Source organism: Pundamilia nyererei, unplaced genomic scaffold (assembly GCF_000239375.1).
Source record: "Pundamilia nyererei isolate P.nyererei 1_Seehausen unplaced genomic scaffold, PunNye1.0 scaffold00018, whole genome shotgun sequence".
Lineage (NCBI taxonomy): Eukaryota > Metazoa > Chordata > Actinopteri > Cichliformes > Cichlidae > Pundamilia > Pundamilia nyererei.
In genome coordinates, this window is record NW_005187419.1 from 2,708,010 (window position 1) to 2,733,887 (window position 25,878).

Genomic DNA, 25,878 nt, shown 5'->3' on the forward strand with positions numbered 1-25,878 from the left:
AGTGGTACTTGGTGTGAAACCCTTGTAATGTAAAATCTTTAATGCTGCATTACAGGTTATTTGGCATGTTCATATCCTTCAACTCAAGGCTCTCTACTATAGCAGGTCTCACGAGTAAGCCATGATAACTTTTCTGACGAGTTCAGCTCTGACAAAGGAGCTTAATAAGCTGATTGGGTTGGGTTTTTTTTAACAGGGTTTTCAAAACATAAAATTGAAAGCCCAGATTATTATTAATAAATTTTTATTAGCACTACTTTGCGGTCAAAAACACTGAATATGTGTATAATTTATTAAAAATGTAGATATCGGCCTTATTACTTTTTTAAAAATTATTGTTTTTAGATTACAAAGACAGCACATTGTCCAATAGTTCCGTCATGTGCAGTGTTGGGGAAACCTGTAGTCAGCTGAGAATGAAGAAGTAACTTGGGTAAGTGACGAAACGTTTCTCCCATTGGAAACGCTACGTCCAGATGAACAGAATCAACCTTTTGGGATTTACTTACCTGGATGATTGCAAACATTAAGACATTACATTATAGAAGTACAACTCGACGTCCTGTATGACACGCTCGGACCTCATTTTGGGAACCATATCAACACCGTCACACACTCTCAGTGTTGACTCTGCTCCATTCATTTCACTCCTCTGACTGAAAGGCAGACGGAGCTCTAGCGGTCAGACTCGCCACCACCAGCTCTGCATCCTCCGTCCTCGGAGTCAAACAGTCGGGCCGTGGGTTGCTCCGACGTTACTTTGTTTCTCCACATTTGGGTGTTTTTGCAGCTTGTGCTGGCGTGTGCGGCTTCGAGCATGCAAAGCAAGCGCAGTTACCGAAACAAGGAATCGGGGGCAACATGGACAAATCGGCAACTTATACTTTACAAATGCACTTTATATTTATTCATCTTTAGTCTGGAACTGAAGAAGAGCGTAACGGGTGAGCATAAAACAGCTCTTGCTTGATTTCATTCATGTAAAGTCGAGAAAAAGCAGGAAGGCAGTAACCATATTGTGCATGCATTTGATTTGGTAAAGACTTCCACGCGGAAAATACATTAAAAGCTTCGCATTGTGGCTTTAGTGCTTTGGTATGCCACGAACCAAAAAGGCCAAGCAGTGAGTGGAACCAGATGTGGAGAAAAACTGGGGGAGGAGGAAAGAGGCTACAGGCTTAGTGTCTGTATAGTGATTCTTATTTATGCGTAAAGTTCATCAGAAAACACAAAGAAAGGCACCTTTTTGAGAGGCCTGTTTGATCTATTTTGGTAACGGATGGGAATCTTTAGACTGCTTTGTAAAATCGACTTGGAGAGACGCTTCATTTGGCACCCTGCGGGCAGATGTGACCTTTGCATCCTGTTACAGGCTGCAATTAACACATTCAGTCCGGCCCTACATAACTATTAGGTCTGCACATCACCTAAAAACCTACATATTCTCCAAAGATTAGAAAAGAGGTAGATAACATCATTGTTTGCTTGTAAACGCCTGGCTTTAAATCAGATTTGCTTAATTTCTCTCAATTTCATGCTTGTCATCTAAAAGTTTGTCAGACTTACTAGGCTTAACCTGTCACTGACTATTTTGCTTCATTTTGTATGAATGATTAAATACTGTGTACAAGCAGTTACCACAAAGAAATTCAATAAGTTAGGCAATGCATCCTGACCAATCTTCATTTAATATTTTCCATGTGATTAAATTGCTTCTTATGCTGTTTAACACTTTGAAGTTTGAGGATGTCAGTCTGCACACCAATCCATGACAAAATGTGAAATAGGCCTGAAAAAGCCTTTTGTGTGTGCGTTTGTGTTTTTCTTTTCCCTTTGAATTTGTGATCAATATAGTTCAATATGCAGTATATTTTGTGTTGAGGAACACAAAAGAACTTCAGAACATGAGTCAGTATATTGAAGGTCGTGGTTAGTTCATGAACTGGATTATGCCATATAAATATCCTTTTTTGTTAGTTTTGAACTGACTTGCACCTCTCTGCCATTGTCAAGGTTTTTTAGACCAAATGGATGAGATGTGAAAAGATTATGATAGTTTACTGATTTTAAAAGATGACATGCTGCCTCCTGATGTCCTGCTTTGTGGGTGATTTTGCAATTCATAGCCACCGGATTTACCCCCAAAATATCTTTGGTCTAAAATAGGCCAGCATTTTGTAATTGTTTTAAATCTTTCATTGGATGTTGTTTGATTTTTAGTAGATGCTCAAACAAATGATGGGTTTAAAAGGGATTAAGATATGTTTGGGTTTTGTTTTGTTTTTTGTTTGTTTTTGTTCTTTTTATATAAGTGGCAGAAAATAGCATGGCATGCCATTTCAGAATAAGTTTCACATCCATTTTCAGTATTGATGTAGCATCCTCCAGCGCTAAGCTCTCACGCCAAGCTTCCATTAAATTTATTTTAAAAATGTTTTATACAAGTATCACAGTTAACAGCAGAAATAGAGCCGGCTTGTTTCTCACTTGATTTAACAGCTAAACCTACACTGTGATAAACTGTTATCACCATTACAAGTGTGGGAGTGATGGAAAGTTTCAATGGGGTGCACTTATTCTCACTCTGGGTTCTAAATTTGATCTGCACTTTCCCAGAGGTTCCTGTTCGCTCTGTTTCAGAGTGTGGCTGCAAAATGCAAATAGACTCTTTTCTCCAAACCCCTTCTCCTCAGATGAGGTAAAAGCCCATCCACAGTCAGGGTTGCTTCAAACGCCAGACCACCATAAAACGCCAATGAAGCAAAAGCAGCCAGCTGGAATTTCCTGTCTGTTTGTTGGTTGTCATTTTATCACACTGACCAGTTAAAGATCTGCTTTTTTTGTTTTATCTCGTACATCTGTCAAAATAAGGTTATTTGGGGAAAAGACTTTGACTCATACAGTGATTTCGATCTTAGAGATAACTTTAAAAATACAAATGACGGGGAAATGAACAATCCACCTGGTTTTAATTGTCAGGCAGACACAATCATTCACATTCAAAATAGTGTAATGTTGAGAAGTTAGTTGAACAATGTTATGAGCCAAGACTTGCTACTGACTTGTTGCCCGTATCTCTAAGTATTATTCTCCAGTCTGTTCCAACAGATGACTGCATTCAAGAATCTGAGGTTCTGGGAATATCTGGCTTTCCTGGCATTTGTTGCTAGTTGTTCTTGGCCATGTGTTTCAGCCTGTGTCTTCGGTAGGAAACCATTTTCGGCTTTGAAAAAGGGGGTGACAGGGCAAAGAAAAGGATGAGATCACAGCAGGAGAGTTGTTGTGGCTTAGCTTTCACAGGGCTCAATGGCTTAAAGTTAATCTGGAATTCTGCACTCTCTCTGATTGCCCGGGAGTTTTTCTCACATCAAACATTCAGTCGTGTCGCCTCCAGGCTGGAATTAAAACTGCGAGTCTGCTTCTTGATGTCTGGAACTTCAGCTTCAAGTTGTCTAATGGTTCAAAAGCTTATGAGAGGAGAGTCTCATCCTGTCACTGTATTAATCTTAAGCATATATTCACAAACTGAAATTCATTCAGTGCAGTGTAATCCAGATGTTGACTGGCACGGTACTGTGTGAAACTCTTCCCACGGGCACTCTTCTGCTTAAAGCACTTCATTATTATTATTATTATTATTATTATTATTATTATTATTATTATTATTATTATTATTATTATTATTATTATATAACTCCTATTGTTAAAGGCTCAGAATAGCATTAAAGTGATTTACCTCAGTTTATCCCTCAGCCTGTTAACAAGTCAGCACTGTGTAACTTGAGCTACTCAAGTGTTCACACAACTTTTTATTTACAGTGAGACATGTAACTAAATCCTGAAAAAGACTGGAGCATAACCTCTTTGAGTGCACACATCACTCTGTAATTGCAAAGCAGGAATGATTTACCGTTTAGAGCTGAGAACAAGTCAATGATAGAACATTTTATATGAGCTGGAAAGAATTCTTAGTGAGTCATTTTTAAGCAAAAATCCCTGCATTTTACTGGTTTTACTCCAGAAATGTCTCTGTTTGGTAGATTTCTAACTTCTAGGCAAAGCAGCACAGTTAAAAAAACAGAATCAGAAGATTAAATAAGTTAGAAGCTGCTAATTATAAAATTAAATGCTTTGGTTTGTGGCTGAAGGAAATACCGAAGAGACAGAAGACACTGGTCACAGAAAAGTCAGAAGTATATTTACGTTTGCCAGGCAGTGCAATAATAGAGTGAGTAGAAATACAGACACATGGAAAGATAGTTTTGCCTCAGAAGCATTCAGAATGTTTTTTTTAACTTGGACGATGAAGTATAAGCTCCCACTTGCTTTTACCCTGAAAAGAAGTAAAAGCAAATGGCTTTTGTGCCCCATTCAGGCAAATTACTCCCTCTGATCTAATTCTTCTCATGATTAGAAAAGTGAGCTCGTAGTAAATAAGCCTATTGTCTCGCTGTTGCTGTATGAGTGGTTGCTATAACTTAAGAGCAGGTTGGCCTCATATCTGATGACATTGTACTTCAAACTGAACTGCTCTGCCACTGAGCTTTGGCCATTTTTTTTGCAATCAGAGCGTATATTGCTTTTGAGAAACACAGCCACAGAGGCTGAGAGCCTGTAGAAGGGCGTGTTGACTCCTTCAGATTATAGGGATGTGTTTTTTATGGCACTCATTATGAGTCTTCATTGTTTCGCCATCCATAAAATCAGAACGGGAGGTTTGTAGTGTTTTAGCTGAGCAATGGTTTGTCAAAGGTATCTATATAGAAAGAAAAATCTGAACCCTTGACCCCTTGACAGTGAATTAGTGATGACTTTTGACTTGAACTATTCTGAGTTGTCCCAATAAGGATTATTTTTCAGATAGTCCCTGTAATTGATTTGAGTTCCGTAAACTCTGAGAATCAATAGATGAGTGGATTCATTATTAGTGGTAGGACATGGTGGCCCGACACCTTTCTTTGACACTTCATGTTGCCATTACCACAGTGCTCAGGGATTTTTCCATTTCTTACCCTTCTTCCTGGTCTCTTTCAGGAGCCTGTTGAGTAGGAATGCTGAGAGTCTCGCTTTTGTCCCTCAATCGCTAAACCCAGCACCACAGAGAACATATTTCAGTTTATTTTGGAAATATTTGTTCTGAAATACTTTTAATTTTAGGTCAGTTTTATGCTTCTGACTTGCCTGTTTTTGTCTGTTTTTTGCCTTCACCACGACACACAGCAGTGCCTTGACTGTCCTGATTTCTTGGTTTGTTCTAAAAAAGAAAAGAAAAGAAAAGGCAGACTTAAAATAAACCACAAACATTTTCGGAAACAGGGTGCTGGGTTTTGTTACAGAAAATCTTTGTCATTGAAGCTTGCATCCAACCACACAGGATGTGTTCTTTTTTTAAATAGCTTTAGTTTTATGGTAATGTTTTATTTTACTTGGGGTAATGGTAATATGTGAATACTGTAAGGCTCTGTGCTGCAACACCAGTCTGCAGGCATCTGCAGCTTCTCAGAGAATCATTATAAAAGGGCCATAATACCAATATAGACATCAGAGCTGAGAAATCTGAACAATATGAGAACTCCATGTTAAAGCATGGGAATGGCGTAAATTCTTGAAACCTGAAGGATGGAGAAATGATTCAACCTCTATCACTAGCCTTGAATTAAAGACATTCACAGCCATTTTTTAACAGTTTATTGCAGGTCATTTTTGCAATTCCCCCCTGCCTAAGACTCTAATATAACTTTTATGAAGGATTTTAGGGTCACTTTAGGATTATTAGCAAATTAATTCCACTGCAGTGTCACACTGGGACATCAGAGTCCACAACTTCCACTAGTTCTACACTAGATATTGATCCTGCCTCTGACCTCTGCTGCTCCAGCAGTTGCTAACAAGATATTGTTTTTATCAAAAGCTAGATTGAGTGCTAATGTTGTTTCTATCTCTCTCTTTGCGCAGCGCCTGCCAAGTCTGATGATTTTGCTTTCTACCTTGAGGGCCAGGGCAAGTGCCTAGGGGTGCAGGATCGCTCCCTTGCCCTGTCAGCCGCTTGTGAGGAACCCAACCAGCGCTGGAAATGGGTGACTCGGAGGCGGCTGTTCAATTTGGGCTCCTCCTTGTGCCTGGGTGTGATCGCTAATAACAGCAGCTTGAAGTTGGATAAATTTCCTTTAGGAGTATACACCTGTGATCGCGAACCCCCCAAAGTACGCTGGAGCTGGAACTGTGGCCAAGTGCTGGACAACTTCAACAGCTATCCTCTATCAGATCTACCCTGGAATCTGACAGTAGGCCGTTCCAAATGGACTCTACATGGTGGGCTGCAAGATCTGTGCTCCAAAACAAATCAGGGTAAGTGTAATTGTTATCAGTTCAAATTTGCAGTATTTATCTAATTGGTAGATAGTCTTTATCTGTGTTTGTGCCAATACATCTGTCACTCTGAAATAACTTTGTTTTTAAAACTAGCATTCCAATAAGCAAAAATTTAAATAGAATTAATGAAAGATTAAAAAACAATTGAAAACACACACGAGCCAGTTCTTTTGCATTAATTAGTCATATAATGTTTTCTGATTTTTATAAAAGCCACAAATAGTTCATTAATTGAACAGGCATATACTAATTAATTTCTAGTTGGTTGAGCCTCTTTTGCCTAAATGACCTAAAGCAAATGATTCCAGTAGCTCAGTTCTGTGAAATAATCAGGAGGAATTCTAAATCATTCATCCTTCAGCTCAACTTAAGAATGCCTGGTGGGAACTGTTCTCCTCGGGTTATTCTACTGTATTTTTGTATTGGATTATGTGCTGAGGAGCTCCTCCAAAAGACAGTTTCTTTGTGTTTTTATGAGTATTTTTTGTTGTTATTCTGATTTTTAGGGTATTTATCCTCCTGCATTACACAACTTCTCCTGAGTTTCGGCAGTCTCCAGAAATGTTGTTAAAATGCTATGAAAATAATGAAACCCTTGGTGAAAATCAAAAATTCTTAATTGTAAGTCTTCTTATATCTGATATGTTCATTTCAGAGTGTTTTTAAAGTAGCTCTAATATTCATGTTATAAGCCAATGCATGCCATATATTTACTCCAAACTGCAGTAAGCTGTTAACGTTCAAATAATTTATTCCTTTTGCACAATAACAATAAAATGGTTTATTATCTAATAAGATTGTTCAAAGGCAGCTTAGATCAAGATTTAGTTTGGGGGTTCACAAATGTTGAAGACTGAGTGATGTTTTAGGAATCCAGCATGATTAAGAGACACACTGAGAAAAACATACTCACACTAAAGAGTGTGTTTATGATGTGTCTGTGCCAAGAATGCTGTATTATGTTGGTATTCTGTGTTAGTATTAGTCTACTTTGATTGCTGGAAATGAAGAGTATAAATTGAAAAGGAATGCACAGTTGGCACCCTTCTGCACGGCTGCGTCATAGCATGACATAAGCTGTGGATGAATTAAATGTTGCAAAGGCTCATTCTTTCCTACGGCCTTTGCAAAATCCCATAAAATGTTACAAAGGGCTGCAACTGCAACAGGCAGCACTTTGAGAAACCCTTAAAATCACAAGTTCGCTTCTTCTTGCTCTCGCATAGAGATGAATATATATTTCAAAATCATGTAAGCTTCACAAAAATACAATATGAAATCAGAGATATTATCCTGTAAAAATGTAGATTGGATTGAATGTTTGTAATTATAGACTCACCTGTATGACTACATAACATCATATGAGGTCATTGTATGATCACACTGAGTGAGGTCATCATTCTCTGTGTGTTTTCTGCGTCTGTGTGGCAGATAGACTTACTGCTGTGGATGCCACAGCTGTATCCGATCAAATGGATTTTAAAACATGTTGCTTTTAGGGAATGCTAGAGGACTGGCTGCCAGCCGGAAATCCAAGGAAAAACATTGTGTGTTGTGTGTGTAAACTCCGGTAAACACACACAAGTTGTTCTTGACCTAAAGTATATTTGTATTTCGCATATTTAGTTTTCTATCTAGATTAAATCTGACCATTGTGGTTGGTACCCAAGCCCCATTTCCACTTTAAGTTCCATTCTTACCATTATCAAATGTCACAGTTGTTCTTTGACAAAATTTTACAGCTAGAGTCGGTCAGCCATATAAATCTGTAGTTAACATGCTGTGCTCAGCTGCACTTAACACAAAAAAGAAAAGTCGCCCTTTTATATTTTTCTCCCCTTTTCTTGTTTTGTGGCATGCAAACTGGGAGGATTGACATTTTTAACTTTCAAGTGGCAATCTTTACAACTTCCTTTATGAAGTCTGCTTGCACATGGAGAGGAATGCCTCTGATATTAGTCAGCCGAGCATCGGCTCCTCTGCAGCCAAAGAGCCGGTCAATGCTAAAGGCAGAGAAGAAAGTCAGGGAGGGAGCTTCAGAAATCTTTCCTCTCTCATTTAACATGTCTGCCTCACTTTCCATTGGCGTGACTTGTTTTGGTAGCACCGCAGATCCAGCCTCTCCCTCTCACACTCCCTCGCTTTCACCCTGTTTTTCACACTGTACTATACTTGTGGAATGTGGAGACTAAAATGGCGAGTTTAGGATGAAAAAAAAAGTAGAAATCAGACATAATTTCTTGTTAATGTATAATTTACGATTTTGCTTTGGAATATAATTAGTTGGGGCTAATCGTTTCTAATATCATAGGAATTTCTGAACTCTTTTTGCTTGATGTTCATGATAAAAGACACTTGGCTTTCTGGAAACCCCGCCTGTTTACTCTTCCTTCCGCTGACCACTATTTGACTTTACTGTCTTGACTGTAAGCTCATCCTCTGTTTTTTACCCTGAGTTTGATTATAAAAGCTGCTGAGAAAACATATAAAGTATTTGAGTTCAGAAAAGTTCACAAGCACAGCTCCAGAAGAAAACAAACACAGACTTTCTCTGCTGCTCCGTGCAGGATTTTAAAGTCTCTCTTGTGTTTACTCTGCAGAGATCTATACAATTCAGGGGAACTCTAATGGTCGCCCCTGCTACCTGCCCTTCCTTTATGATGGCCAGTGGTTCCACACTTGTACCAGCACTGGCCGTGAAGATGGCCATCTTTGGTGTGCCACCACCTATGACTATGGCAAAGACGAGCTTTGGGGATTCTGTCCTGTCAAGAGTAAGTTATAGTCTTATATGTTGATGTCACAAGATACTGTAGTCTTACATTTATATTTCTCAGTCCTCAACATTAAAGTGATTCTTTCACTCTCCTCTAATTTTTTTGTTAATTTCTTTGCCCTGTCAGCTAATGGCTGTGAAACTTTCTGGGATACTGACCCGGTCACAGACAGCTGTTACCAGTTTAACTTCCAGGCAACCCTATCATGGAGCGAGGCTCGGATCAGTTGCCGGCAGCAGGGGGCAGACCTGCTAAGCATCACCAAGCTGCATGAGCAAACCTACATTAATGGTAATGTGCAGAGGTTCACTGCTCTTTGAAATATGCTTTATTCTCGGTTCTTTAACGCAATTATATAAAGTGAAACCCTATCTTTACAGTTCTATGCCATTACATTTTTATGCTGTGATTCACAACATAACAGTTGATCACAGTGGAAAAGTAAAATCTATTAGAATTTGGGTTTTCTGGGAGATTCTGGGTGTTCCTTGCACTTCTGTTAGATGTGCTTTCACCTTCTCAACTCCATAATCAGTGACTATAAAAACCTTACAGTTCTGGTGACATAATATTTTAGCAAAATGTCTACTACGTTGGCAGGTATTTATATTTCTGACAGTGGACAGATATTATTAACAGTATATTGTCACATTCATTCAAAATGGTCACAAATTTTATTTATATATTTACAACAAAAACTCACAAATGTGCAAATTTGGATGTTCTCCTCATTTGTGCGTGTATTCTCTCTGGGTACGCCTGCATCCTCCCATAGCTCAAAGAAGTGCACATCAGGGTAACTAATGACCTTAAATGTGTCATACTGTAGCTGTGAATGTGAATGGTTGTTTATCTTTCGATGTTAGCCCTGTGATAGATTGGCCACTTGTCCAGGGTGTACCCCATTTTTTGCCCAGGGACAGCTAGGATTGGTTCCAACCCAACTGAGACCTTTTACTGGATATGTTGATGGATGGATGGATGGATGGATGGAAGGATGGATGGATGGACAAAAACAGGCTTTGCTTTGTGTAGTGACCATAAAAATAAAAGCAATATGCAGATGTGCCTGGTGTGATCCCACTGGACTCAGTACCTCAGGCTGTGTAACATATTGGCAAACAGAATATTTGGTTTGCAGATTCACTCTGCCAACAGGAATATTGAATTTTGGGGGTGATGTGACTGTCCTGCCAATATTAGGCTACACTTAGACTGTTGTTACATAACTATTGTGTAATCTGCCTGGTGCAGTGGTGATTGTTGAAGTCACAGCTAATCTGACAGAGTTGAGTAACTTTTTACTTTCACATAGCAAAACCATTTTTATTTATCTTTTTACTTATTTTAAGAAGATGTTGTTGCTGTTTTAGGTTTACTCACTGGTTACAGTGCTGCTTTGTGGATTGGCCTCAATGACCTGGACATCAGTGGAGGCTGGCAGTGGGCCGACTCCTCACCACTCAAGTATCTCAACTGGGAGCAAGGTTGGCCTGTAAAAACAGTTCAAGCTTTTCTGTCTTTTTAAAGCTTGAAGTGTCTGTGATCTTTCTTTTTTTGAATGTTTATTTCCTGCAGATGGCTGAGAAAAAATGCATGCTTGTTTTTAGTTCAGTTCTCAGTTCAAACACCTGCTTGGCAGCTCTCTGGTGCAACCACAGTATTTGAGCCTGAGAGTATTTTGGGATTGACACCCTGGAAATCAGTGATTTTCTGAAGAGTTTGTCTCTCTTACTCATCTTCAGAACAGCCAAATCACGCTGAAGAGAAGAACTGTGCTGTAATAAGAACTGAGTCATCAGGTCGTTGGCAAAACCGCGATTGTTCAGTTGCTCTTCCGTATGTCTGCAAGAAAAGACCCAACGCCACCCTTGACCCCTTCACCACTGGTTCGTTTTTTTATGTTTCTTAATGCAAACAGTAATACCACACTGAAAAAGTCCAACTTTGATGGGTTTTATCTCTCTGGTTACACAGATTCGTGGGCAGATGATGAGAAATATGAGTGTGATGTGGGCTGGCAGGCCTTCCAGGCTGGTTGCTATAAGCTTACTTCAGAGAAAACTGACTGGAATACAGCTCAGAAAACGTGCCAGAAAATGGAGGCCAACCTGGTTAGCATCCACACTCTACCTGAGCTGGAGTTCATCATACGTGACCTGAAGAAAGGTGTGTTTGTTAGTGGGGTTTTTTGTTGTTGTTGTTGTTTTTTATAGTACTGTACTATTTCCTCTCAAAGTCAAAAATGAATCAAAGTTAATGTTTTTCTTGATGTTACCACACTTTTGTTCATCAAATGTTTCTCAAATAGGTTTCAGCTTTAACTGGACATCTATGTAATGCAGATTCCTAGTGCCTCTGCAGCAGACTTCCTACAAATAACCAAGTTGAGGGAATAAAACCTTTGTTTTCAGGCATAATATAGACACAGGATTTTTGCCCAATAAGAAGAGTTTACATAACTGATGTTAAAGCCCAGTAGATTCACAAAAAAAAATCCTCACAATTTAACAGAAATATCTGAAATTTTATGTTTTGTTTTAAACACATGGGAGAGAACATGCTGGTATTTTAGCAGTGATTATGGTGTGAATTTTAAAAGAGAATTTCATTTTAAAAGCTTGATTATTTACTCTAATATACCATGTTAAAAATAAAGTAAATAGATAGAAAACAAATACTGTTTTACAATTTCCCTGCTGTGAATCCAGTGAATCTTTAAAATGTCTTATATGATGAAAAACTTTAAAATTCTGCTTATAATGCAGTTATATATTAATATCATTGGATATAATAATTTACTCAGCAAAATTGATCAGTTTTAGACAAATTTAGAGAGGCAAGGCTGAGATGGTTTGGACATGTGCAGAGTCGATATGTTGAGCAGACGATGCTGAATAATGCTGCACACAGGAGGAAAACACGAAGACAGCAGAGAAGGTTCATGAGTGCAGTGAAGGTGGACATCCAGAGGGTTGGTGTAACAGAACAGAGTGCTAGGAATAGTGTGAGTTGGAGGCAGATCCCTGTGGTGACCCCTAATGGGAGCAGCGAAAAGAAGATCAAGTTAGTGTTTTTTGTTTTACTGCCATGTGCTGAAAACTTTTAAGTTTGGAGCTATTAAAAAGAAAGCAGTTGACGCCTTTATGAAACAGTCATGTTGCTGCAGAACAGTAATCCTCTTTTAAGACATTCTGCACATCATAAATCTGCATCACAGTTTTGAACGTTAACAAATGTGGCAGTGGTGATACAGCATACACTGCTGAAACCAGTACTGTTAGATTTCATTGCTTGAAAAGTTCGAAAATTGTCCTTAACTTGATTTTAAAAAGATTGCAGCAACCCTCTATATGCCTCCAATCTTCATGATTAAATAAAGAGGAAACCAGACAGTTCTCTCCTTCCTTCTCACATTCTTTCCTGAGCTTGAAAACAGCACACAAAGTGTGGAATCATATTTTTAGTCATGAAACCGCTCCAACGAATTACCAGACCTAATGGAAAATGTCACAGTTGGAACTTAAGCCTATTTCTTTTGTCCATAATCATCTTTTTAACCCAACAGTCTGTTTTTTGTTTTAGACACTGAGCAATTGTGGGTAGGGCTCCATGACACTGACATGCAAATGGACTTCCAATGGACTGATCACACTCCTGTTATCTTCACCTACTGGCATCCCTTTGAACCCAATAACTTCCGCAACACCCAGGAAGATTGCGTCTCCATGTGGGGACCTGTGAGTGATCCCTTCTGCACCCTCACATTAACCAGGGGGCCATAAGAATGCCACAGTAACAGACCCTGACTATCAGCCAGACTCCGTTTGTATATATTTACCAGCTGTTTTCTCTCTTTCTGTTTGTGTCTTGCCAATGATGTGCAGGAGGGCCGCTGGGATGACAGCCCTTGTAATCTGACCCTGCCCTCCATCTGCAAGAAACCAGGAACAAAGAGTGATGGGAAGCCACAGCACCAACAGTGTAAAAAGGTATAACTCCTTTCTTCTCTCTATACTTAATTTTCTCCTTGACATTTACTGTTTATGCTTTAGATTACTGGTAATTGTTTCATTCCTACTGTAGACACAGACTTTTTTCTTTCTATATTTCCCTCTCTTTTACCATAAATAATGTATTCAGAGCTATTCAGCATAGAATTCTAGCTGTTGACAGGATAATTATTATTCTGAATATTTCACCCATTCCTTCACCTTTGGCCTCTTTTCCATGTGCTCCGCTCAATCTCTCACTCTTCAACTCCACTCCACTGCCCCCAGACTGTAACTGGAATATAAATCACAATTTAACTTGGAAAGTAACAAGGTGCACCACAGAGACTGAGTCCTGCGCACATACACTATTCTCTCGGACAAAAAAAACTCTAAATAAATTAAAATAATTATGTTTCTTTGTTTCAACATGTGTGTACAGCACATGCAAAAAAAAAAAAAAAAGATGTGGCATCTGTGCAACTGTCCCTGATTATACAGCTCATAATTCTCTCCACACAAGACTTTACACCACTTGTACCTGACCATCGCTGGAAGCATTCACTGTCCACGTACTACATTTACGGGCCTTTTGATTAATGTTTCACACAGCGGATCACTGTAGCGAGAAAAGAAATTACAGCTCATATCTGTGCGTCTTTATGCCCTTCAGCAGTGTTTTCAGCTATATATTTTTCCTAAGTACTGATTTATGATGTAAATGATCTCAAGTTGAGGGTCGTGTTGCTTCTCAGCTGTTACATTCAGCAAAGCTCTGCATATGGACGGACCATTTGTTTGGTGTAATGAATCCTTGCCTCCCTGTCCCTGGGGACCGAGGCATCATGGGTGGTAATGTGACAGGGGTCATTTGGCATGGCCTGTGCTGCAGGGTCTTGCAGCCGTGCGGTTTGTCTCGAGCAGATGAGCTCACTTCACGCAACATGTGAAACAACAATGACAGAAAGCCCACTGACTGCTTCAGCAATATTGTGCTGCTTGATCCTGAAGCCATTTACCCCATCTAGTGCTGGGTTCATTTTTCAGAAAATCTAATGGATACTGCTGTGCTGTCGTTTCACCTACTCACTGAAGCAGTAACTTTCTGTGATAGCTGTTGTTTTTCTGCTTTTTTGGCTTCTAGTTGTACTATTTTAATTATCTGGATAATTCACTTGCTACAAGACGGTGACTTTAATAACTTAAAGAAGTCCAGTCACCTTCCTTTCCAATTCCTACGACTACAATGACCTGTTTGACTGAGAACCCACACAGACACTTGCTTCATGTGTAAATAATCAGGGAGGAAATACATCAGATTTGATGCCACAGGCAGGATGGGCAATACAACTGGAACTGCTTATGGTCCTTCAACCAGGCTGTGTTGAAAGGAGGTCCTAAAATAATTGAAAACTGAACTTGGTGTTTCCCCACTTCTCCACATGTCCTTCCTGCACTCAAAAAATCTGTTGTTAAATGAACACAATTTAATCATGGCACCTTTTCCCACGTGATTTAACCAAGTACTATAACAGATTTCTGACCATGTCAAAGCAACACATTTGGGATTTGGTGATTTAATGTAATCAGATTATGTTGGATCAACGTAGTATACTTGCATTGACTTGAAGTATGTAGAGTGAAATTTGTTTTAATTCATTCTACACAGGTTAAAAACGTTAGGAAAATGCAATGAAATCTTGTTGTTTGAACAACTACTATGTTAATCAAGGCAATTACTGCTAGTCATGCTTAATGAACCAATATGGGGGTTGATGATTTCATAGAGACAAACAACCATTTGCACATTCATTGGTAATTTAGAATCACCAATTAACCCAACTCTAATTACACACTGCAAACCAGCCAGATTGTGGATTTGAACCCAGGTCCTTCTTGCTGTGAGGCAACACCACTAACCATAACGCCACCAAGCTGTCAATCCAGGCTTACCAAAACTAGGAAAGCTATGATTACAAGGCTTGATGAAGAATTTTCTGTATGTTTTTGTCATTGACAGGTTAAACCACAATAAATAGCGATAGCATACACATGGTGTGGGTGTAGTTGTCTGCCTCTTAAAACTCCAGCATTTTTCCTGCAGTTTGACATCTAATGTGATCTTGTGAACTTCATGAGTCCAGGCAACTAACCACTCTTACTAGATTGTATCATGTCATCTCAACAAGAACAAATTAAGTTGCTGAATTTCATGCAGATGCTACATGATTTAATTACGTTCGCCATAGAAAAATGAAATTATTTAGTTCAAATTACAAGCTTGAATCTTGTACATGTAACAACCACCCAATTTCATTTTTTGAGTGTGTATGGAATTACAGCAAACAGCAAAATGAAAAGGTGTCTTTACAATGTGATCCCAGACACTTTTTCATGTCACATAGCTCCCTCAGGCCTGTGAGATGGACTTGAGAACCGACCTCTGATGGCCGAGTGTGTCTGAGCTGACATTTGATCTGGATTGTTTCAACTCAGTACATTCATAGTTAGCTAACTGCCTCAACAATAGTGCTTACTATTTCAGTCATCTGTGTCTTTCACCTTTAGAGAGCCACTGTTCCTCATACTAATATACTCAAACTAACAGATTCGCCTGCAAGCCATACATTATCAAGCTAAAAATATTACCCCTCTCCAAAGCTTCCCTCAGGTGCTTTAAAAAAGCTTCGGCTTGTTTTTCAGCTGTCAAGCCCACATCATTATTGTTTTAACTTACTTTCACTGCTACCATAGTGCTTTTTTCTAGAAAGAAAAATGCTCGGAAAAGCAACTTCATGCTAGCTTCTCAGTATAAAAGAGACACATTAAGGAACTTGTTGATGAAATGAAGGGAAGGCAAGTTATAGTTGTTGTTGGGGTTTTTTTCTTAGCTATATATGTGCTTTGTTACAGCATCAAAGGGACTTATCCCAATGTGCTCCATTGTTTGTGTCCATGTTGTGTGTGAGTAAGTGTACTGGGAATAGTGTACTTCCATCTACAGAACATCAGCATACCATTTGTTGTCAAATGATGGATGGCATATGGGTGATTGTTTATGCTTCTATATAATTTACATATAAAAACACTGCAGACTAGCAGAAATAAATCATTTATGTAGCGTTCTGGAAATTTAACATCAGTCAGCACGGGTTGTTTAATGTTTTGAATGCAACACAAGCAAAGGGTGGTTAGCAAAGGGTTTTGGGGAGGTGTAAGTTTCAGGAAATAATGCTTCTCAAGCAGCTGAAACCTTTGGGGTTTCTGCTTAGATGGCAAATGTGGTTGTGCAAAAGGCCTAGGATTGGGTTTATTCACACACCTGTCTCTCGCTATCGTTCTCATGCAAAATCTCACCCCTTCTACATGTTGGCTACACTCTGTGTCTGTACACGACCACAGCTACAGTACATGAGGTGGCAGGAGGGACTGAGTCCAGGAAAAGTTTTTTTTTTCTTTCTGCAAATGGAAAATTATCAGCTTTCTGTTTTTACATACACTAATTTGTGTTTTGTGAAAAATATCATTCAAATGCTTTGCATGGAAACATACTATATGCTGTATTTTTCCTACAAAAAAGTACAGCGTGGTGGGTCTTGCATGATTTTACATAGTTCGTCTAACTCTTTCTGGTGAAACACAATGAATTTAAACTGCATAACTCAGTGGTCATGATTCTGAGAGAAAACATTTTCCAAAAATAAGTATGATTGTCTCCGTGTGTGCTTTGATGCACTTTGACGTTCACACTTTAAACTAGAAAATTTGAAGAGTTGCCCAACCTTTGTAGATGCTTGCTTTCTTTGACTGGTATATTTATTTTGTAAGGCTTTGTTTTTTTTGGTTTTATAAGTCTCCACATCCTGTTAAATTCCTCTCCTTTCTTCTTAGGGCTGGAAGTGGCACAGTCCTGCTTGTTACTGGGTGGGAGAAGAAATGCTCACCTTTGATGGAGCCAGAAAGTTCTGCGAGGACCAAGGAGCCACACTTATTACTATCACTAACAGGTAAATACTGCACTGACAGGGAAGCGATTTTACCCTGCACCGATTAAAAGTCAGTCCTAGTTCCCTAAAACATCTCGTCGCTTTTAAAGGTTTGAGCAAGCCTTCGCCAGCAGCCTGGTGTTCGGGCGCTCTGGAGATTCCTTTTGGATTGGTCTTCGTAACAAGGGAAATCACGGTGCTTTCCAGTGGATTACCAATGATGAAGTGTCCTACACCCACTGGAATCGAGACCAGCCAGGTGGGTCACACTTCAGATTTAAATTAGCAGAATGGCATGTACAGTATGACCTGATATTGTACTGCTGGTAACTGTACTGTTGTTACAACAATTGCAGAGCAACTTTAAGTCAGTTATTATTGATATACTGTAAACCACTGACGATTTTAAACAATCTTCAAAAAAAATCCTTTAGCACCACCATACATCCACTGAACAAGTTTTTGCCAGTAAATAAGTGCTGAGTTTTTTCTTCTCTGATAATATACAAGTAAATATAATATAATGGAATCCATCTGCTAGCTGGGGCTCTTTCTGCGGGGAGTTTCCATGGATTATTTTGTATTTGCTTGGGTTATCTCCAAGTGCTCCGGCTTCCTCCAACAGTCCAAAGACATGCATGCAAGGTTAATTGGTTATTCTACAGTGACAGTACGTGTGACCGTTAGCATGAAAGGTTGTCTGTCTCTCTGTGATAGCATTGCTACAGACTGTCCAGGATGTGCTTGCCTTTGATAGTTGGGATAGGGCTGTATTATCACTAAACTACTTACCTTAGCCAATTAGTTTAAGGATTTAACTGATTAATTATCTCTGCTTTATTTTTTTCATATATTTGCTATATTATTTTTAAATTGTTATATTGGGGGGGTCTTGTTTTGTTATAATAATAAGAATAAAATACAGCTGTGTTCAGAAATTTACATACACTCCTCACAGTCATGAATGTTATGCCAATTTGGGCCTTTTTATGTTTTGTTTTGTTTTTGTTTTTTACAATTCTTTTTCCAGGTGATTGAAAAAACAAGAATTGGTTGTACAGTTTGGTTTTATTTTTATTTGTGTCCAATTCTTGTTTTTTAAGGTAATTAAATACGTATGCTGTACAATCATTCCACCCTGGAGTTTTTGTATGGAGAATTACCTGTTTGATTGACTACAATTAACAGAAAAGAGAAAACAAAATGAAAAGAGGAACATGCAAAAGTTTCTTGTTTTCTTTTTTGTTGCTAGCTTCATTATGCTTACATAATAGCAGGTCATTTACAATAGCCCCTAAAATAAAAGTAGGTTAGTGAAGTCTCTTAATCAAAATGAATTCTGTTTCAGAGCCAATTTGTGATTTAATGTGCAAAGAAGAAAACAGATTGGTCCCAGGTGTTTTATTCTTTTGCCAAAATACAGATTTAGAACAACATTTAGAGGCATTTACTTCTTAGGCAGTCTTGATTAACAGACAATCTGCGTGTCTTGGAAAATAATCAGCAGCAGTTGCAATTAGCCTGAAGGGTGCTTTTGTGCTACTTTTAATTTAATGTTTTAAAATTGGACTACTTCTTGGGAAACTTTTAACAACCATCAGAGCAGCAGAGAAGGAAATTCTGTCAGTAAAATATTGACCATTGTGGAGTTTAGATCTACAATGGAAACAATTTCTAAATCAAACAGATGCACACTTGTCACTAATCGATGTAAAGATGTAAACTGTCTGAACTTTACTCAGTTTAAAACAGATGCTTGTGCTCTTTGAAGCGTTCTCTGCACTTTTCCTTTGCACAGTATATGCCTGCACCATAGTTCTGCCTGACATTTCTTCATGATTAAAAGAGAGCTTGAAATTTCTATGTGCAGCATTCTATCACTTCCCATCAGCAAATATGTCATCCTTATGGATGAACCATAAGGGAGGTGAGTAATAGAGCAACAAGTTATTTTAATGCGTGTTGTCTGTACTGAGAAAGGTTAAATACAAGATTCAACAGCCATAATTGCCCAATGAGTAATGCATAATCACATTTTTCCCTTTAGATCATTTCCACACATTTCCACAGTGCAGCCTCTTTTCCTCTCCACTCACCTACGTATCGCCCCTGTATCTATTTCAGCCAACATTAGTAGCGGCTGTGTTTCTATGGCGACGGACACAGAAGCAGGTCTGTGGGATGTGAGGGAGTGTGCATCATCAAAGGCCAAATTCATCTGCCGTCAGAACCAGAACACGTCTGTGAGCCCCGAGCTCCCCGTCCCTCAGCCCACCCCGAGCCTCAGCGGGTCCTGTCCCAGCGACTGGAAGAGCAACAGCAACCTACGCTACTGTTACAAGGTTCAAAATTAAAGTGTTATTAGAAAAGAAAAGAAAATAATTATACTTCTTTTATAACAAAGTGGTGTGGTGCTCAGACTTGTGCAGGTATGGAGTTAGTTATATCTTGGTGCCAGATGGCATCTATGGGTGGCATCTGCCAATGACTGGTGAATTTTTTGCAGCAGACCCTCCCATTGGTTCTAAATTGGGTTGCACAATTTTGTGTTGCCATGCTGGCACCAGGTTTACTTTTCTTTTTCTTTTGCGTTTCAGTAGAAAGAAATGAATTTTTACTTATGGAAATTTTAATCTGCCACTTGTAACAGAAATAATTCTTTCAGCAATCAACAAGATTTGAAGAACAGAATTAATTAAACTGAATGACATCTTCATCATCTCTGTTCAGGTGTTTCATTTCTCCCAGCTGGAACAGAAGTTAACTTGGATGCGGGCTCATAATTTCTGCAGGAAACATGGAGCCAACCTGCTGAGTATCAGTGGCCCTGAGGAGGAGCAGTTTGTTTTGCAGATCCTACATGAGGCTTTTGGGTGTGTGTGGATTGTTGTTTAGATGATATGCCACATTGACAATGGCATGGATAGTGGTGGTGAGGCTGATGGCGATGATGTGTCCCCACAGGGAGTCAGAGGAACATGAGCAGCACTGGTTCTGGATTGGACTGAATCGCAGGAACCCCATGGACAATGGAAGCTGGAAGTGGAGTGATGGACTAGCTGTGAGTCATGATAACAAGCAGCCTACATGTCGAGTGATGAAAAATACTTCAAATGCAATCTGTTTAATCCTTGCTTGTGTCTCAGTTAACATACCAGAACTTTGGTCGGTACTACTACAACATACGGCAGTGTGCTGCGGCAGACTTGGGTAGTATGACTTGGCTGGCCATGCACTGTGACTCTGAGTTAGACTGGATCTGCAAGATCCCTAGAGGTAAAACAGCCGTGGACTTTAAGCATAAATCGTGTGTTGGATCAATACATATTGTCAAAACATATACTTGTTGGTCGTCACAACTTTTGTCTTGTATTTTTAGGTAGTGTTGAGAAGGTACCAGAAATCACTGAAGGTCTGTCTTATTTTCATAGCTTTCTCTTTATCACCTTTGTTTTTATTTTAAAACCTTCCTTCTACATGTCAACGTTTGTTGATGTTTTTTAATTTCCTGGCTCCATTCAGGCACCAGTTCACCTGAATGGATTGGCTTCCGGGAGGCTGAGTATAAGTTTTTTGACCACCGTAGCACCTGGGACCAAGCCCAGAGGATTTGCTCCTGGTTTGATTCCTCATTGGCCTCGGTTCACTCAGCAGAGGAGCAGACATTCCTGGCCAACACTTTACGCAAGGTATGGTGCTCGTCATCATTTACAGGAACTAATTTAGTCCAAAAATTGAAATTAATTGCCATTGTCTTGGCAAGCAAGTAAAGTCCAGCTTCATCATTACAGAATCTAACCATTACTCTATATATAACTACAGTTATTTATATAATTAGACATTTACAGTGATACTGTGGTATAAATCTGTAGTACTCTTTTTTTTCTATAAACAGACCTCTTATGCCTAGACACACTTTTTCACAGTTTGTGTCCCACCTTCAGATGTCTAAGGTGGAAGGTGACCTCTGGTGGCTGGGACTTCACACCTATGAAAATGACGGCCGCTTCCGATGGTCTGATCACTCGGTGTTAAATTATGTGGCCTGGGCCCTTGGCAGGCCGCTCCCAATCAGCAGAGATCGGAAATGCATCTGCATGTCAGCCAACAAAGGTAAGAGCAGCTGGAAAGAGATATAGTGAGAAGCTCATTTAAATCCAGAGTATTTCCATTAGCGTGTCTTTTTCAAACCCAAACAGAGGACTGGGCTGATCAAAAGTGCCACTCTGACCTGCCTTACATCTGTAAGAGAGTGAATGTCACAGGGACCGCTCCTCCAACTCCACCATCCCCTCATCCACCATCAGGGTGTCGTGATGGATGGTCTTCCTTTCAGCATAAGGTAGAGCTAAAAGTGTAACAGCATAACGCATTATGGTCATTTGTACGAATGATGACTCAAATGAATTTTGCATGCAGCCAGTAAAGTACAAGAACTACAATAACAACAGAGCACATGCTGTATTTCAGGCATCCTTATGCAACTTGACTACAGTAAAACAGCGATATTGTCTGCTTGTGTAGTGTTTCAGAGTATTTGATCAGTCAAACCGAGTCACATGGTCCGCAGCCAAGCTCAACTGTGAGAGTCAGGGAGGTGTCCTGGCAGTGATATCCAATCATTTGCAGCAAGGTAATTAAAGGAGAATACAAATGGCATACAGTCAAAACCTGGGGGTGGACGAGGTGTGTCATCAGACTGTCGTGCAACTTATTCTCTTCCTCACAGCTTTTGTCACCACTTTGCTGAAGAACGCCAGCGCTGAACTTTGGGTGGGTTTGACTTCAGACTCTAAAGCAAATTTCAAATGGGCCAAAGCTGGCCTGCTCAGCTACACAAATTGGGCACCTGGCGAGCCTCTGGACAACAGCGGACCACACCAGAACAAGACGCCGGTACTCACATTACTTTTTATGTCATGGCTTTGTCATCAGTCTGTTCCTCTTCTAAATATTTCACTGTCACCCTTCAGGGAAACTGTGTGGTGATGTATCATGAAAACTTGCAGAAGAAAACAGGCATGTGGGCTTCTCGAGCATGTGAGATGGAAAGTCATGGCTTCATCTGTCAAAGACAACAAGGTCTGATAATCACTTATTACTATGACAGTGGAATTAAGAAGTGCTATAATAAGAATTACATATGTTAGTTAACTATCATATCTGACTTCAGAACAAGGTCTCCCTCCGGCTCCGGCCCTCATTCCTGCCTCCCTGTCTAAGCCCGTGGAGCTGGGGGGAGTGACGTATCGAGTAGTGAAAAAACGCCTGGATTGGACTGGTGCTCTGCACCTTTGTGAATCTTTGAATGGAACTCTTGCCAGGGTGAAGGATCCGTTCCAGCAAGGTTACCTCACACTGCTTATAAACAGCTTGCGCCAGCCAGCCTGGATTGGGCTTTACAACTATGGAGTAAGCCGATTATAATTAAAAATACAAATATCAGTTGAAAAGCTTTTTATCAGTGTGAGAGAAACTGCAGTGAAATAATTTTTTATTTTCTGGTTCAGGGAAGGAGCTTTACCTGGCTGAATAATGAAGATGTCACATATTCAAACTGGAATGATGGAGAGCCTAGTCTGATGGCTGGATGTGGTCACATGACCACCACAGGGCAATGGACTGTGACTCCCTGTGATTCGAGACTAGATGCTGCTATCTGTCAAATGAGTGGTATGTGTGTATCAACAACCAAATATAGGACTGCATTAAAAAAGAATGCTAATAACAATTTAGTAGGACTGACTATTCTCTGACAACATTTTGACTTACATTCAAATGTTTTGTTTTTGCCAGATGAGCAAGTGATTCATCAGTGGATCTACCCTGGCATGTGCCCCCAGTCTCTGGGAGAGTGGGCTTGGGTCCCTTTCAGAAACCACTGTTACGCCTTCAATTTGCAGCTGCTTAGACTGCAGGATGATGCACATAGATCCTGCAAAAAAAGTATGGAAGCATCTCAGAAACCACACGTCTCCACTAGCTTTATTGTACAGCTTGTACAGCTTATAACACTAAATTGAAAACCAATTAAATACAAAAGCCCTGTCCTTGTCCACGGCAAACATGATTGACAAAATACATCAATAATACTAAATTTAGCAACGTTGTCATTCAGCCTGGGGCAGAACTGTTCTGTCTCCCTAGTAATCAATTCTGTTTGGTTCCATCTCTGTTTCTTTCTTTTTTGTCTCTTCTAGTCGGAGCAGAACTTCTCTCTATCATGGATGAGACAGAGAATGGATTTGTATGGGAGCACATCCAGAGTTATGCAGAACAAGCACATGGAGCTTGGCTGGGTGTCAGCGTGAAAGGTCCAACATTATTGCCTCAGCCTGTCTCTTCTATGTCGCTCTATAGCAGCAGATTTAAAATCCATGCTGACATACTTGAAACTACTTATGGAAGGGAAATGCTTGCAGTTTATCTTTTGTGATTCAGTTTATTTAGTATAATTACTAAATGCAAGCGAGTCTCCTTATTCCAGAAAAGTTCGATTAATATTTTATTATTAGTTAGAGTAATTTGATAATTTATATGAAGTGCTATAAAACATATTTGGTGAGATAGTGAGAAGATCGAATTTTTAAGCAGAGTGTGTTTTTCTTTTATGCAAAACTAAAGACAAAGTCCTTGAAAACTGCCCTCTGTATATGTTTATGCTCATGCTCCTACCACAGGTAGAGGTCTAGTGTGGTCTGAGGGCACAGAGATGCTGTATACCAACTGGGAGGGACATGATGTCGTTTCTTCTGTGCTGTCCATCAACTCCTGCTTCTGGATCCAGAGCAACACTGGTCGGTGGAAGCCGGGCTCCTGTAGAAATCGCACACACGGAGTCATCTGCAAACGGCCTCGCAGTAAGCACAAAGAAGTTAATTGAACTGTCATGTTAAGCAGCATTTGCCAGTCATTATTATGTTTCTTAGTAATTTGCTAAGGGAAATGCCTAAATTATGATGCAGATTCTTAGCACACTACTGACCGTTCAATATTCCATCCGCAGGTGCTGAAATCTTAACTTCAGACGGTAAGTTTTGTTCACAACTGCTAAGTTATTCAGCTCATTTGAAGCCAGAATTGTGTGCACTTATCCAGATTTCCATCTCTCCTTCTCAATCTCTACCCAGTAGATAGTCACCGCCTGCCCACGCTGATTGTTGTTATGGTAGCGGGCCTGGTGCTTGTGGTGCTGATTGTTGGCATGATCTACTTCTACCGACACCGAACTGTTGGATCACGGGGCTCTTATGAAGGGGCCCGCTACAGCCGCACCAACTCCAACAGTGCAGAACAGGCCGAGAAGAATATCTTGGTGTCTGACATGGAGTTGAATGAGCAGCCAGAGTAGCCCGAGCCGCCCTGGACTGACGGACCAACCCGGGACTGAACCCGACCTGACACAGTAGAGGCTGATTTCAAAGTGCTGAATACACGTTGTGGCATGTATCTGTTTTTGCTGCCACTTTTGAAACCAAAAAAACCGAGAAAAAAACAAAACAATAAAAGATTTTTAAAGTGCTGAAAGGCTGTGTGGAGCGCAGCAGATGTTTATTTTTTAAATTGAAACCCTGTCTTCAAAATCCCGTTTTGCCAAAATCTAACAGTTTAAGTGATTTTTCCCTTCACAAATCAGATACCTCCATCTGCACAGCTCTTTCCTAAAAAGAATTCAAGAAGGCCAGAATGGATCAGATGGGAATAATTTGTCCCAGCTGGAAATATTCACCATAAAACCAGTTTTATGCAAAAACTCTTTGCTGCCTTCCCCGGTGCCAAAGTCAGGTTTTTTCTCACATTGTATATTTTCTTCCTATTTTGATTGACAAAAGAAAATTGCACAGCTACGGATCAGTTTCAACAACATTTTTCTGTCATCTGAATATCTGCAGTCTTGTTCGGGATCAAAGTCATTTTTCTGATTTGCTTTTTGTTTTTTTTCTTTCATTTTTTTGCCACGTCAGTATTAACCTGAACTTGAACTTGTTTTTTGTTGGTTCTTGTGTAAATGTGTCTTTCCCACTGACTTTTCAGTATCTGTGCAGCTGCAGAGAAGTGTAACTCATAATGCATGTGTGGTTTTGTGAGCCTGCCTCCCTCCTCTTTCCTGATGTGACACGTCGGCACCAGCTGTCAGGCGAGCAGAGGAGGAGGAAGAAGTCTAAATGTGAATGTGTGGAAGGTGAAAGGGACCAGTGACCTCAAACCGTCTGAGGGCATACACTATAATTGTGCACATAAGTAGAAGTTTGTATTGAAAGCTGGTCTTTAAATAGACTGCATTGACTTTTTGTTGGTATAGCAGGTCTGAAGGTTGTCATCAAATGATCAGACTTTGAGCTTCCATGACTTTATGATCTACATTTCCGCACTTTCTTCCATTGTCTTGATCTGATTCGGTCTTACTTGTTGCCACTTGCCTTTAGTCATTCTCCTTAAGGCTCAGTAACTGCTCCCAACTTGTTTGTTTTGGCTTCTCATGCTGCCATCTGGAGCTGATTCAGCATTTTTAAGGGCAGTAGTTTCTTTGTATGCAAAGCAGTTGTAATTTGATATTTTCCTGATTAATCATTTTAATGACCCTTTATTCACTTTTCCCATTCTATGTTATATCTGTCTGTCTCTTTTCTTTTTTGTCTTTTTAATGATGCTGGTTTGACTTACATAAAACCCTTAAAAGACATTTGGACGCATACCCCCCTTTTATGGAATGCTGGCCACTTAAACTTCGAATTCTCCTGCAACAGAAAA

At 39.7% G+C, this 25,878-nt stretch overlaps 1 protein-coding gene across 3 annotated transcripts; it reads left to right on the plus strand.

Moving 5' to 3' along the window:
• The first annotated feature begins 623 nt into the window (after window positions 1–623).
• Window positions 624–25,878, plus strand: mrc2 (mannose receptor, C-type 2). 3 transcript variants are annotated; one of them, XM_005726129.2, is made up of 29 exons: window positions 624–944; window positions 5,956–6,348; window positions 8,973–9,146; window positions 9,276–9,440; window positions 10,523–10,636; window positions 10,895–11,038; window positions 11,127–11,318; window positions 12,735–12,889; window positions 13,037–13,141; window positions 17,033–17,148; window positions 17,238–17,386; window positions 19,252–19,469; window positions 19,858–20,000; window positions 20,092–20,188; window positions 20,274–20,403; window positions 20,507–20,539; window positions 20,650–20,816; window positions 21,054–21,240; window positions 21,327–21,469; window positions 21,652–21,760; window positions 21,857–22,023; window positions 22,101–22,209; window positions 22,301–22,539; window positions 22,638–22,800; window positions 22,924–23,073; window positions 23,328–23,441; window positions 23,808–23,987; window positions 24,134–24,157; window positions 24,258–25,878. In XM_005726129.2, exons 1-29 carry the CDS (start codon window positions 818–820, stop codon window positions 24,476–24,478), a joined length of 4,428 nt encoding a protein of 1,475 aa, XP_005726186.1. In that variant the 5' UTR covers window positions 624–817; the 3' UTR covers window positions 24,479–25,878. The 3 variants fall into 3 exon arrangements, with proteins under 3 accessions (XP_005726186.1, XP_005726187.1, XP_005726188.1); XM_005726130.2 differs by having other exon boundaries at window positions 24,261–25,878; XM_005726131.2 differs by having other exon boundaries at window positions 21,072–21,240.

Excerpts from the sequence above, each read along its gene's own strand:
- mrc2 (XM_005726129.2), top strand. The coding sequence starts at position 818 with ATGCAAAGCAAGCGCAGTTACCGAAACAAGGAATCGGGGGCAACATGG. Across the intron at positions 9,441-10,522 it reads TGAGCAAACCTACATTAATG|GTTTACTCACTGGTTACAGT; the intron begins GTAATGTGCAGA and ends TTGCTGTTTTAG. Across the intron at positions 22,540-22,637 it reads TTGGGCTTTACAACTATGGA|GGAAGGAGCTTTACCTGGCT; the intron begins GTAAGCCGATTA and ends TTTCTGGTTCAG.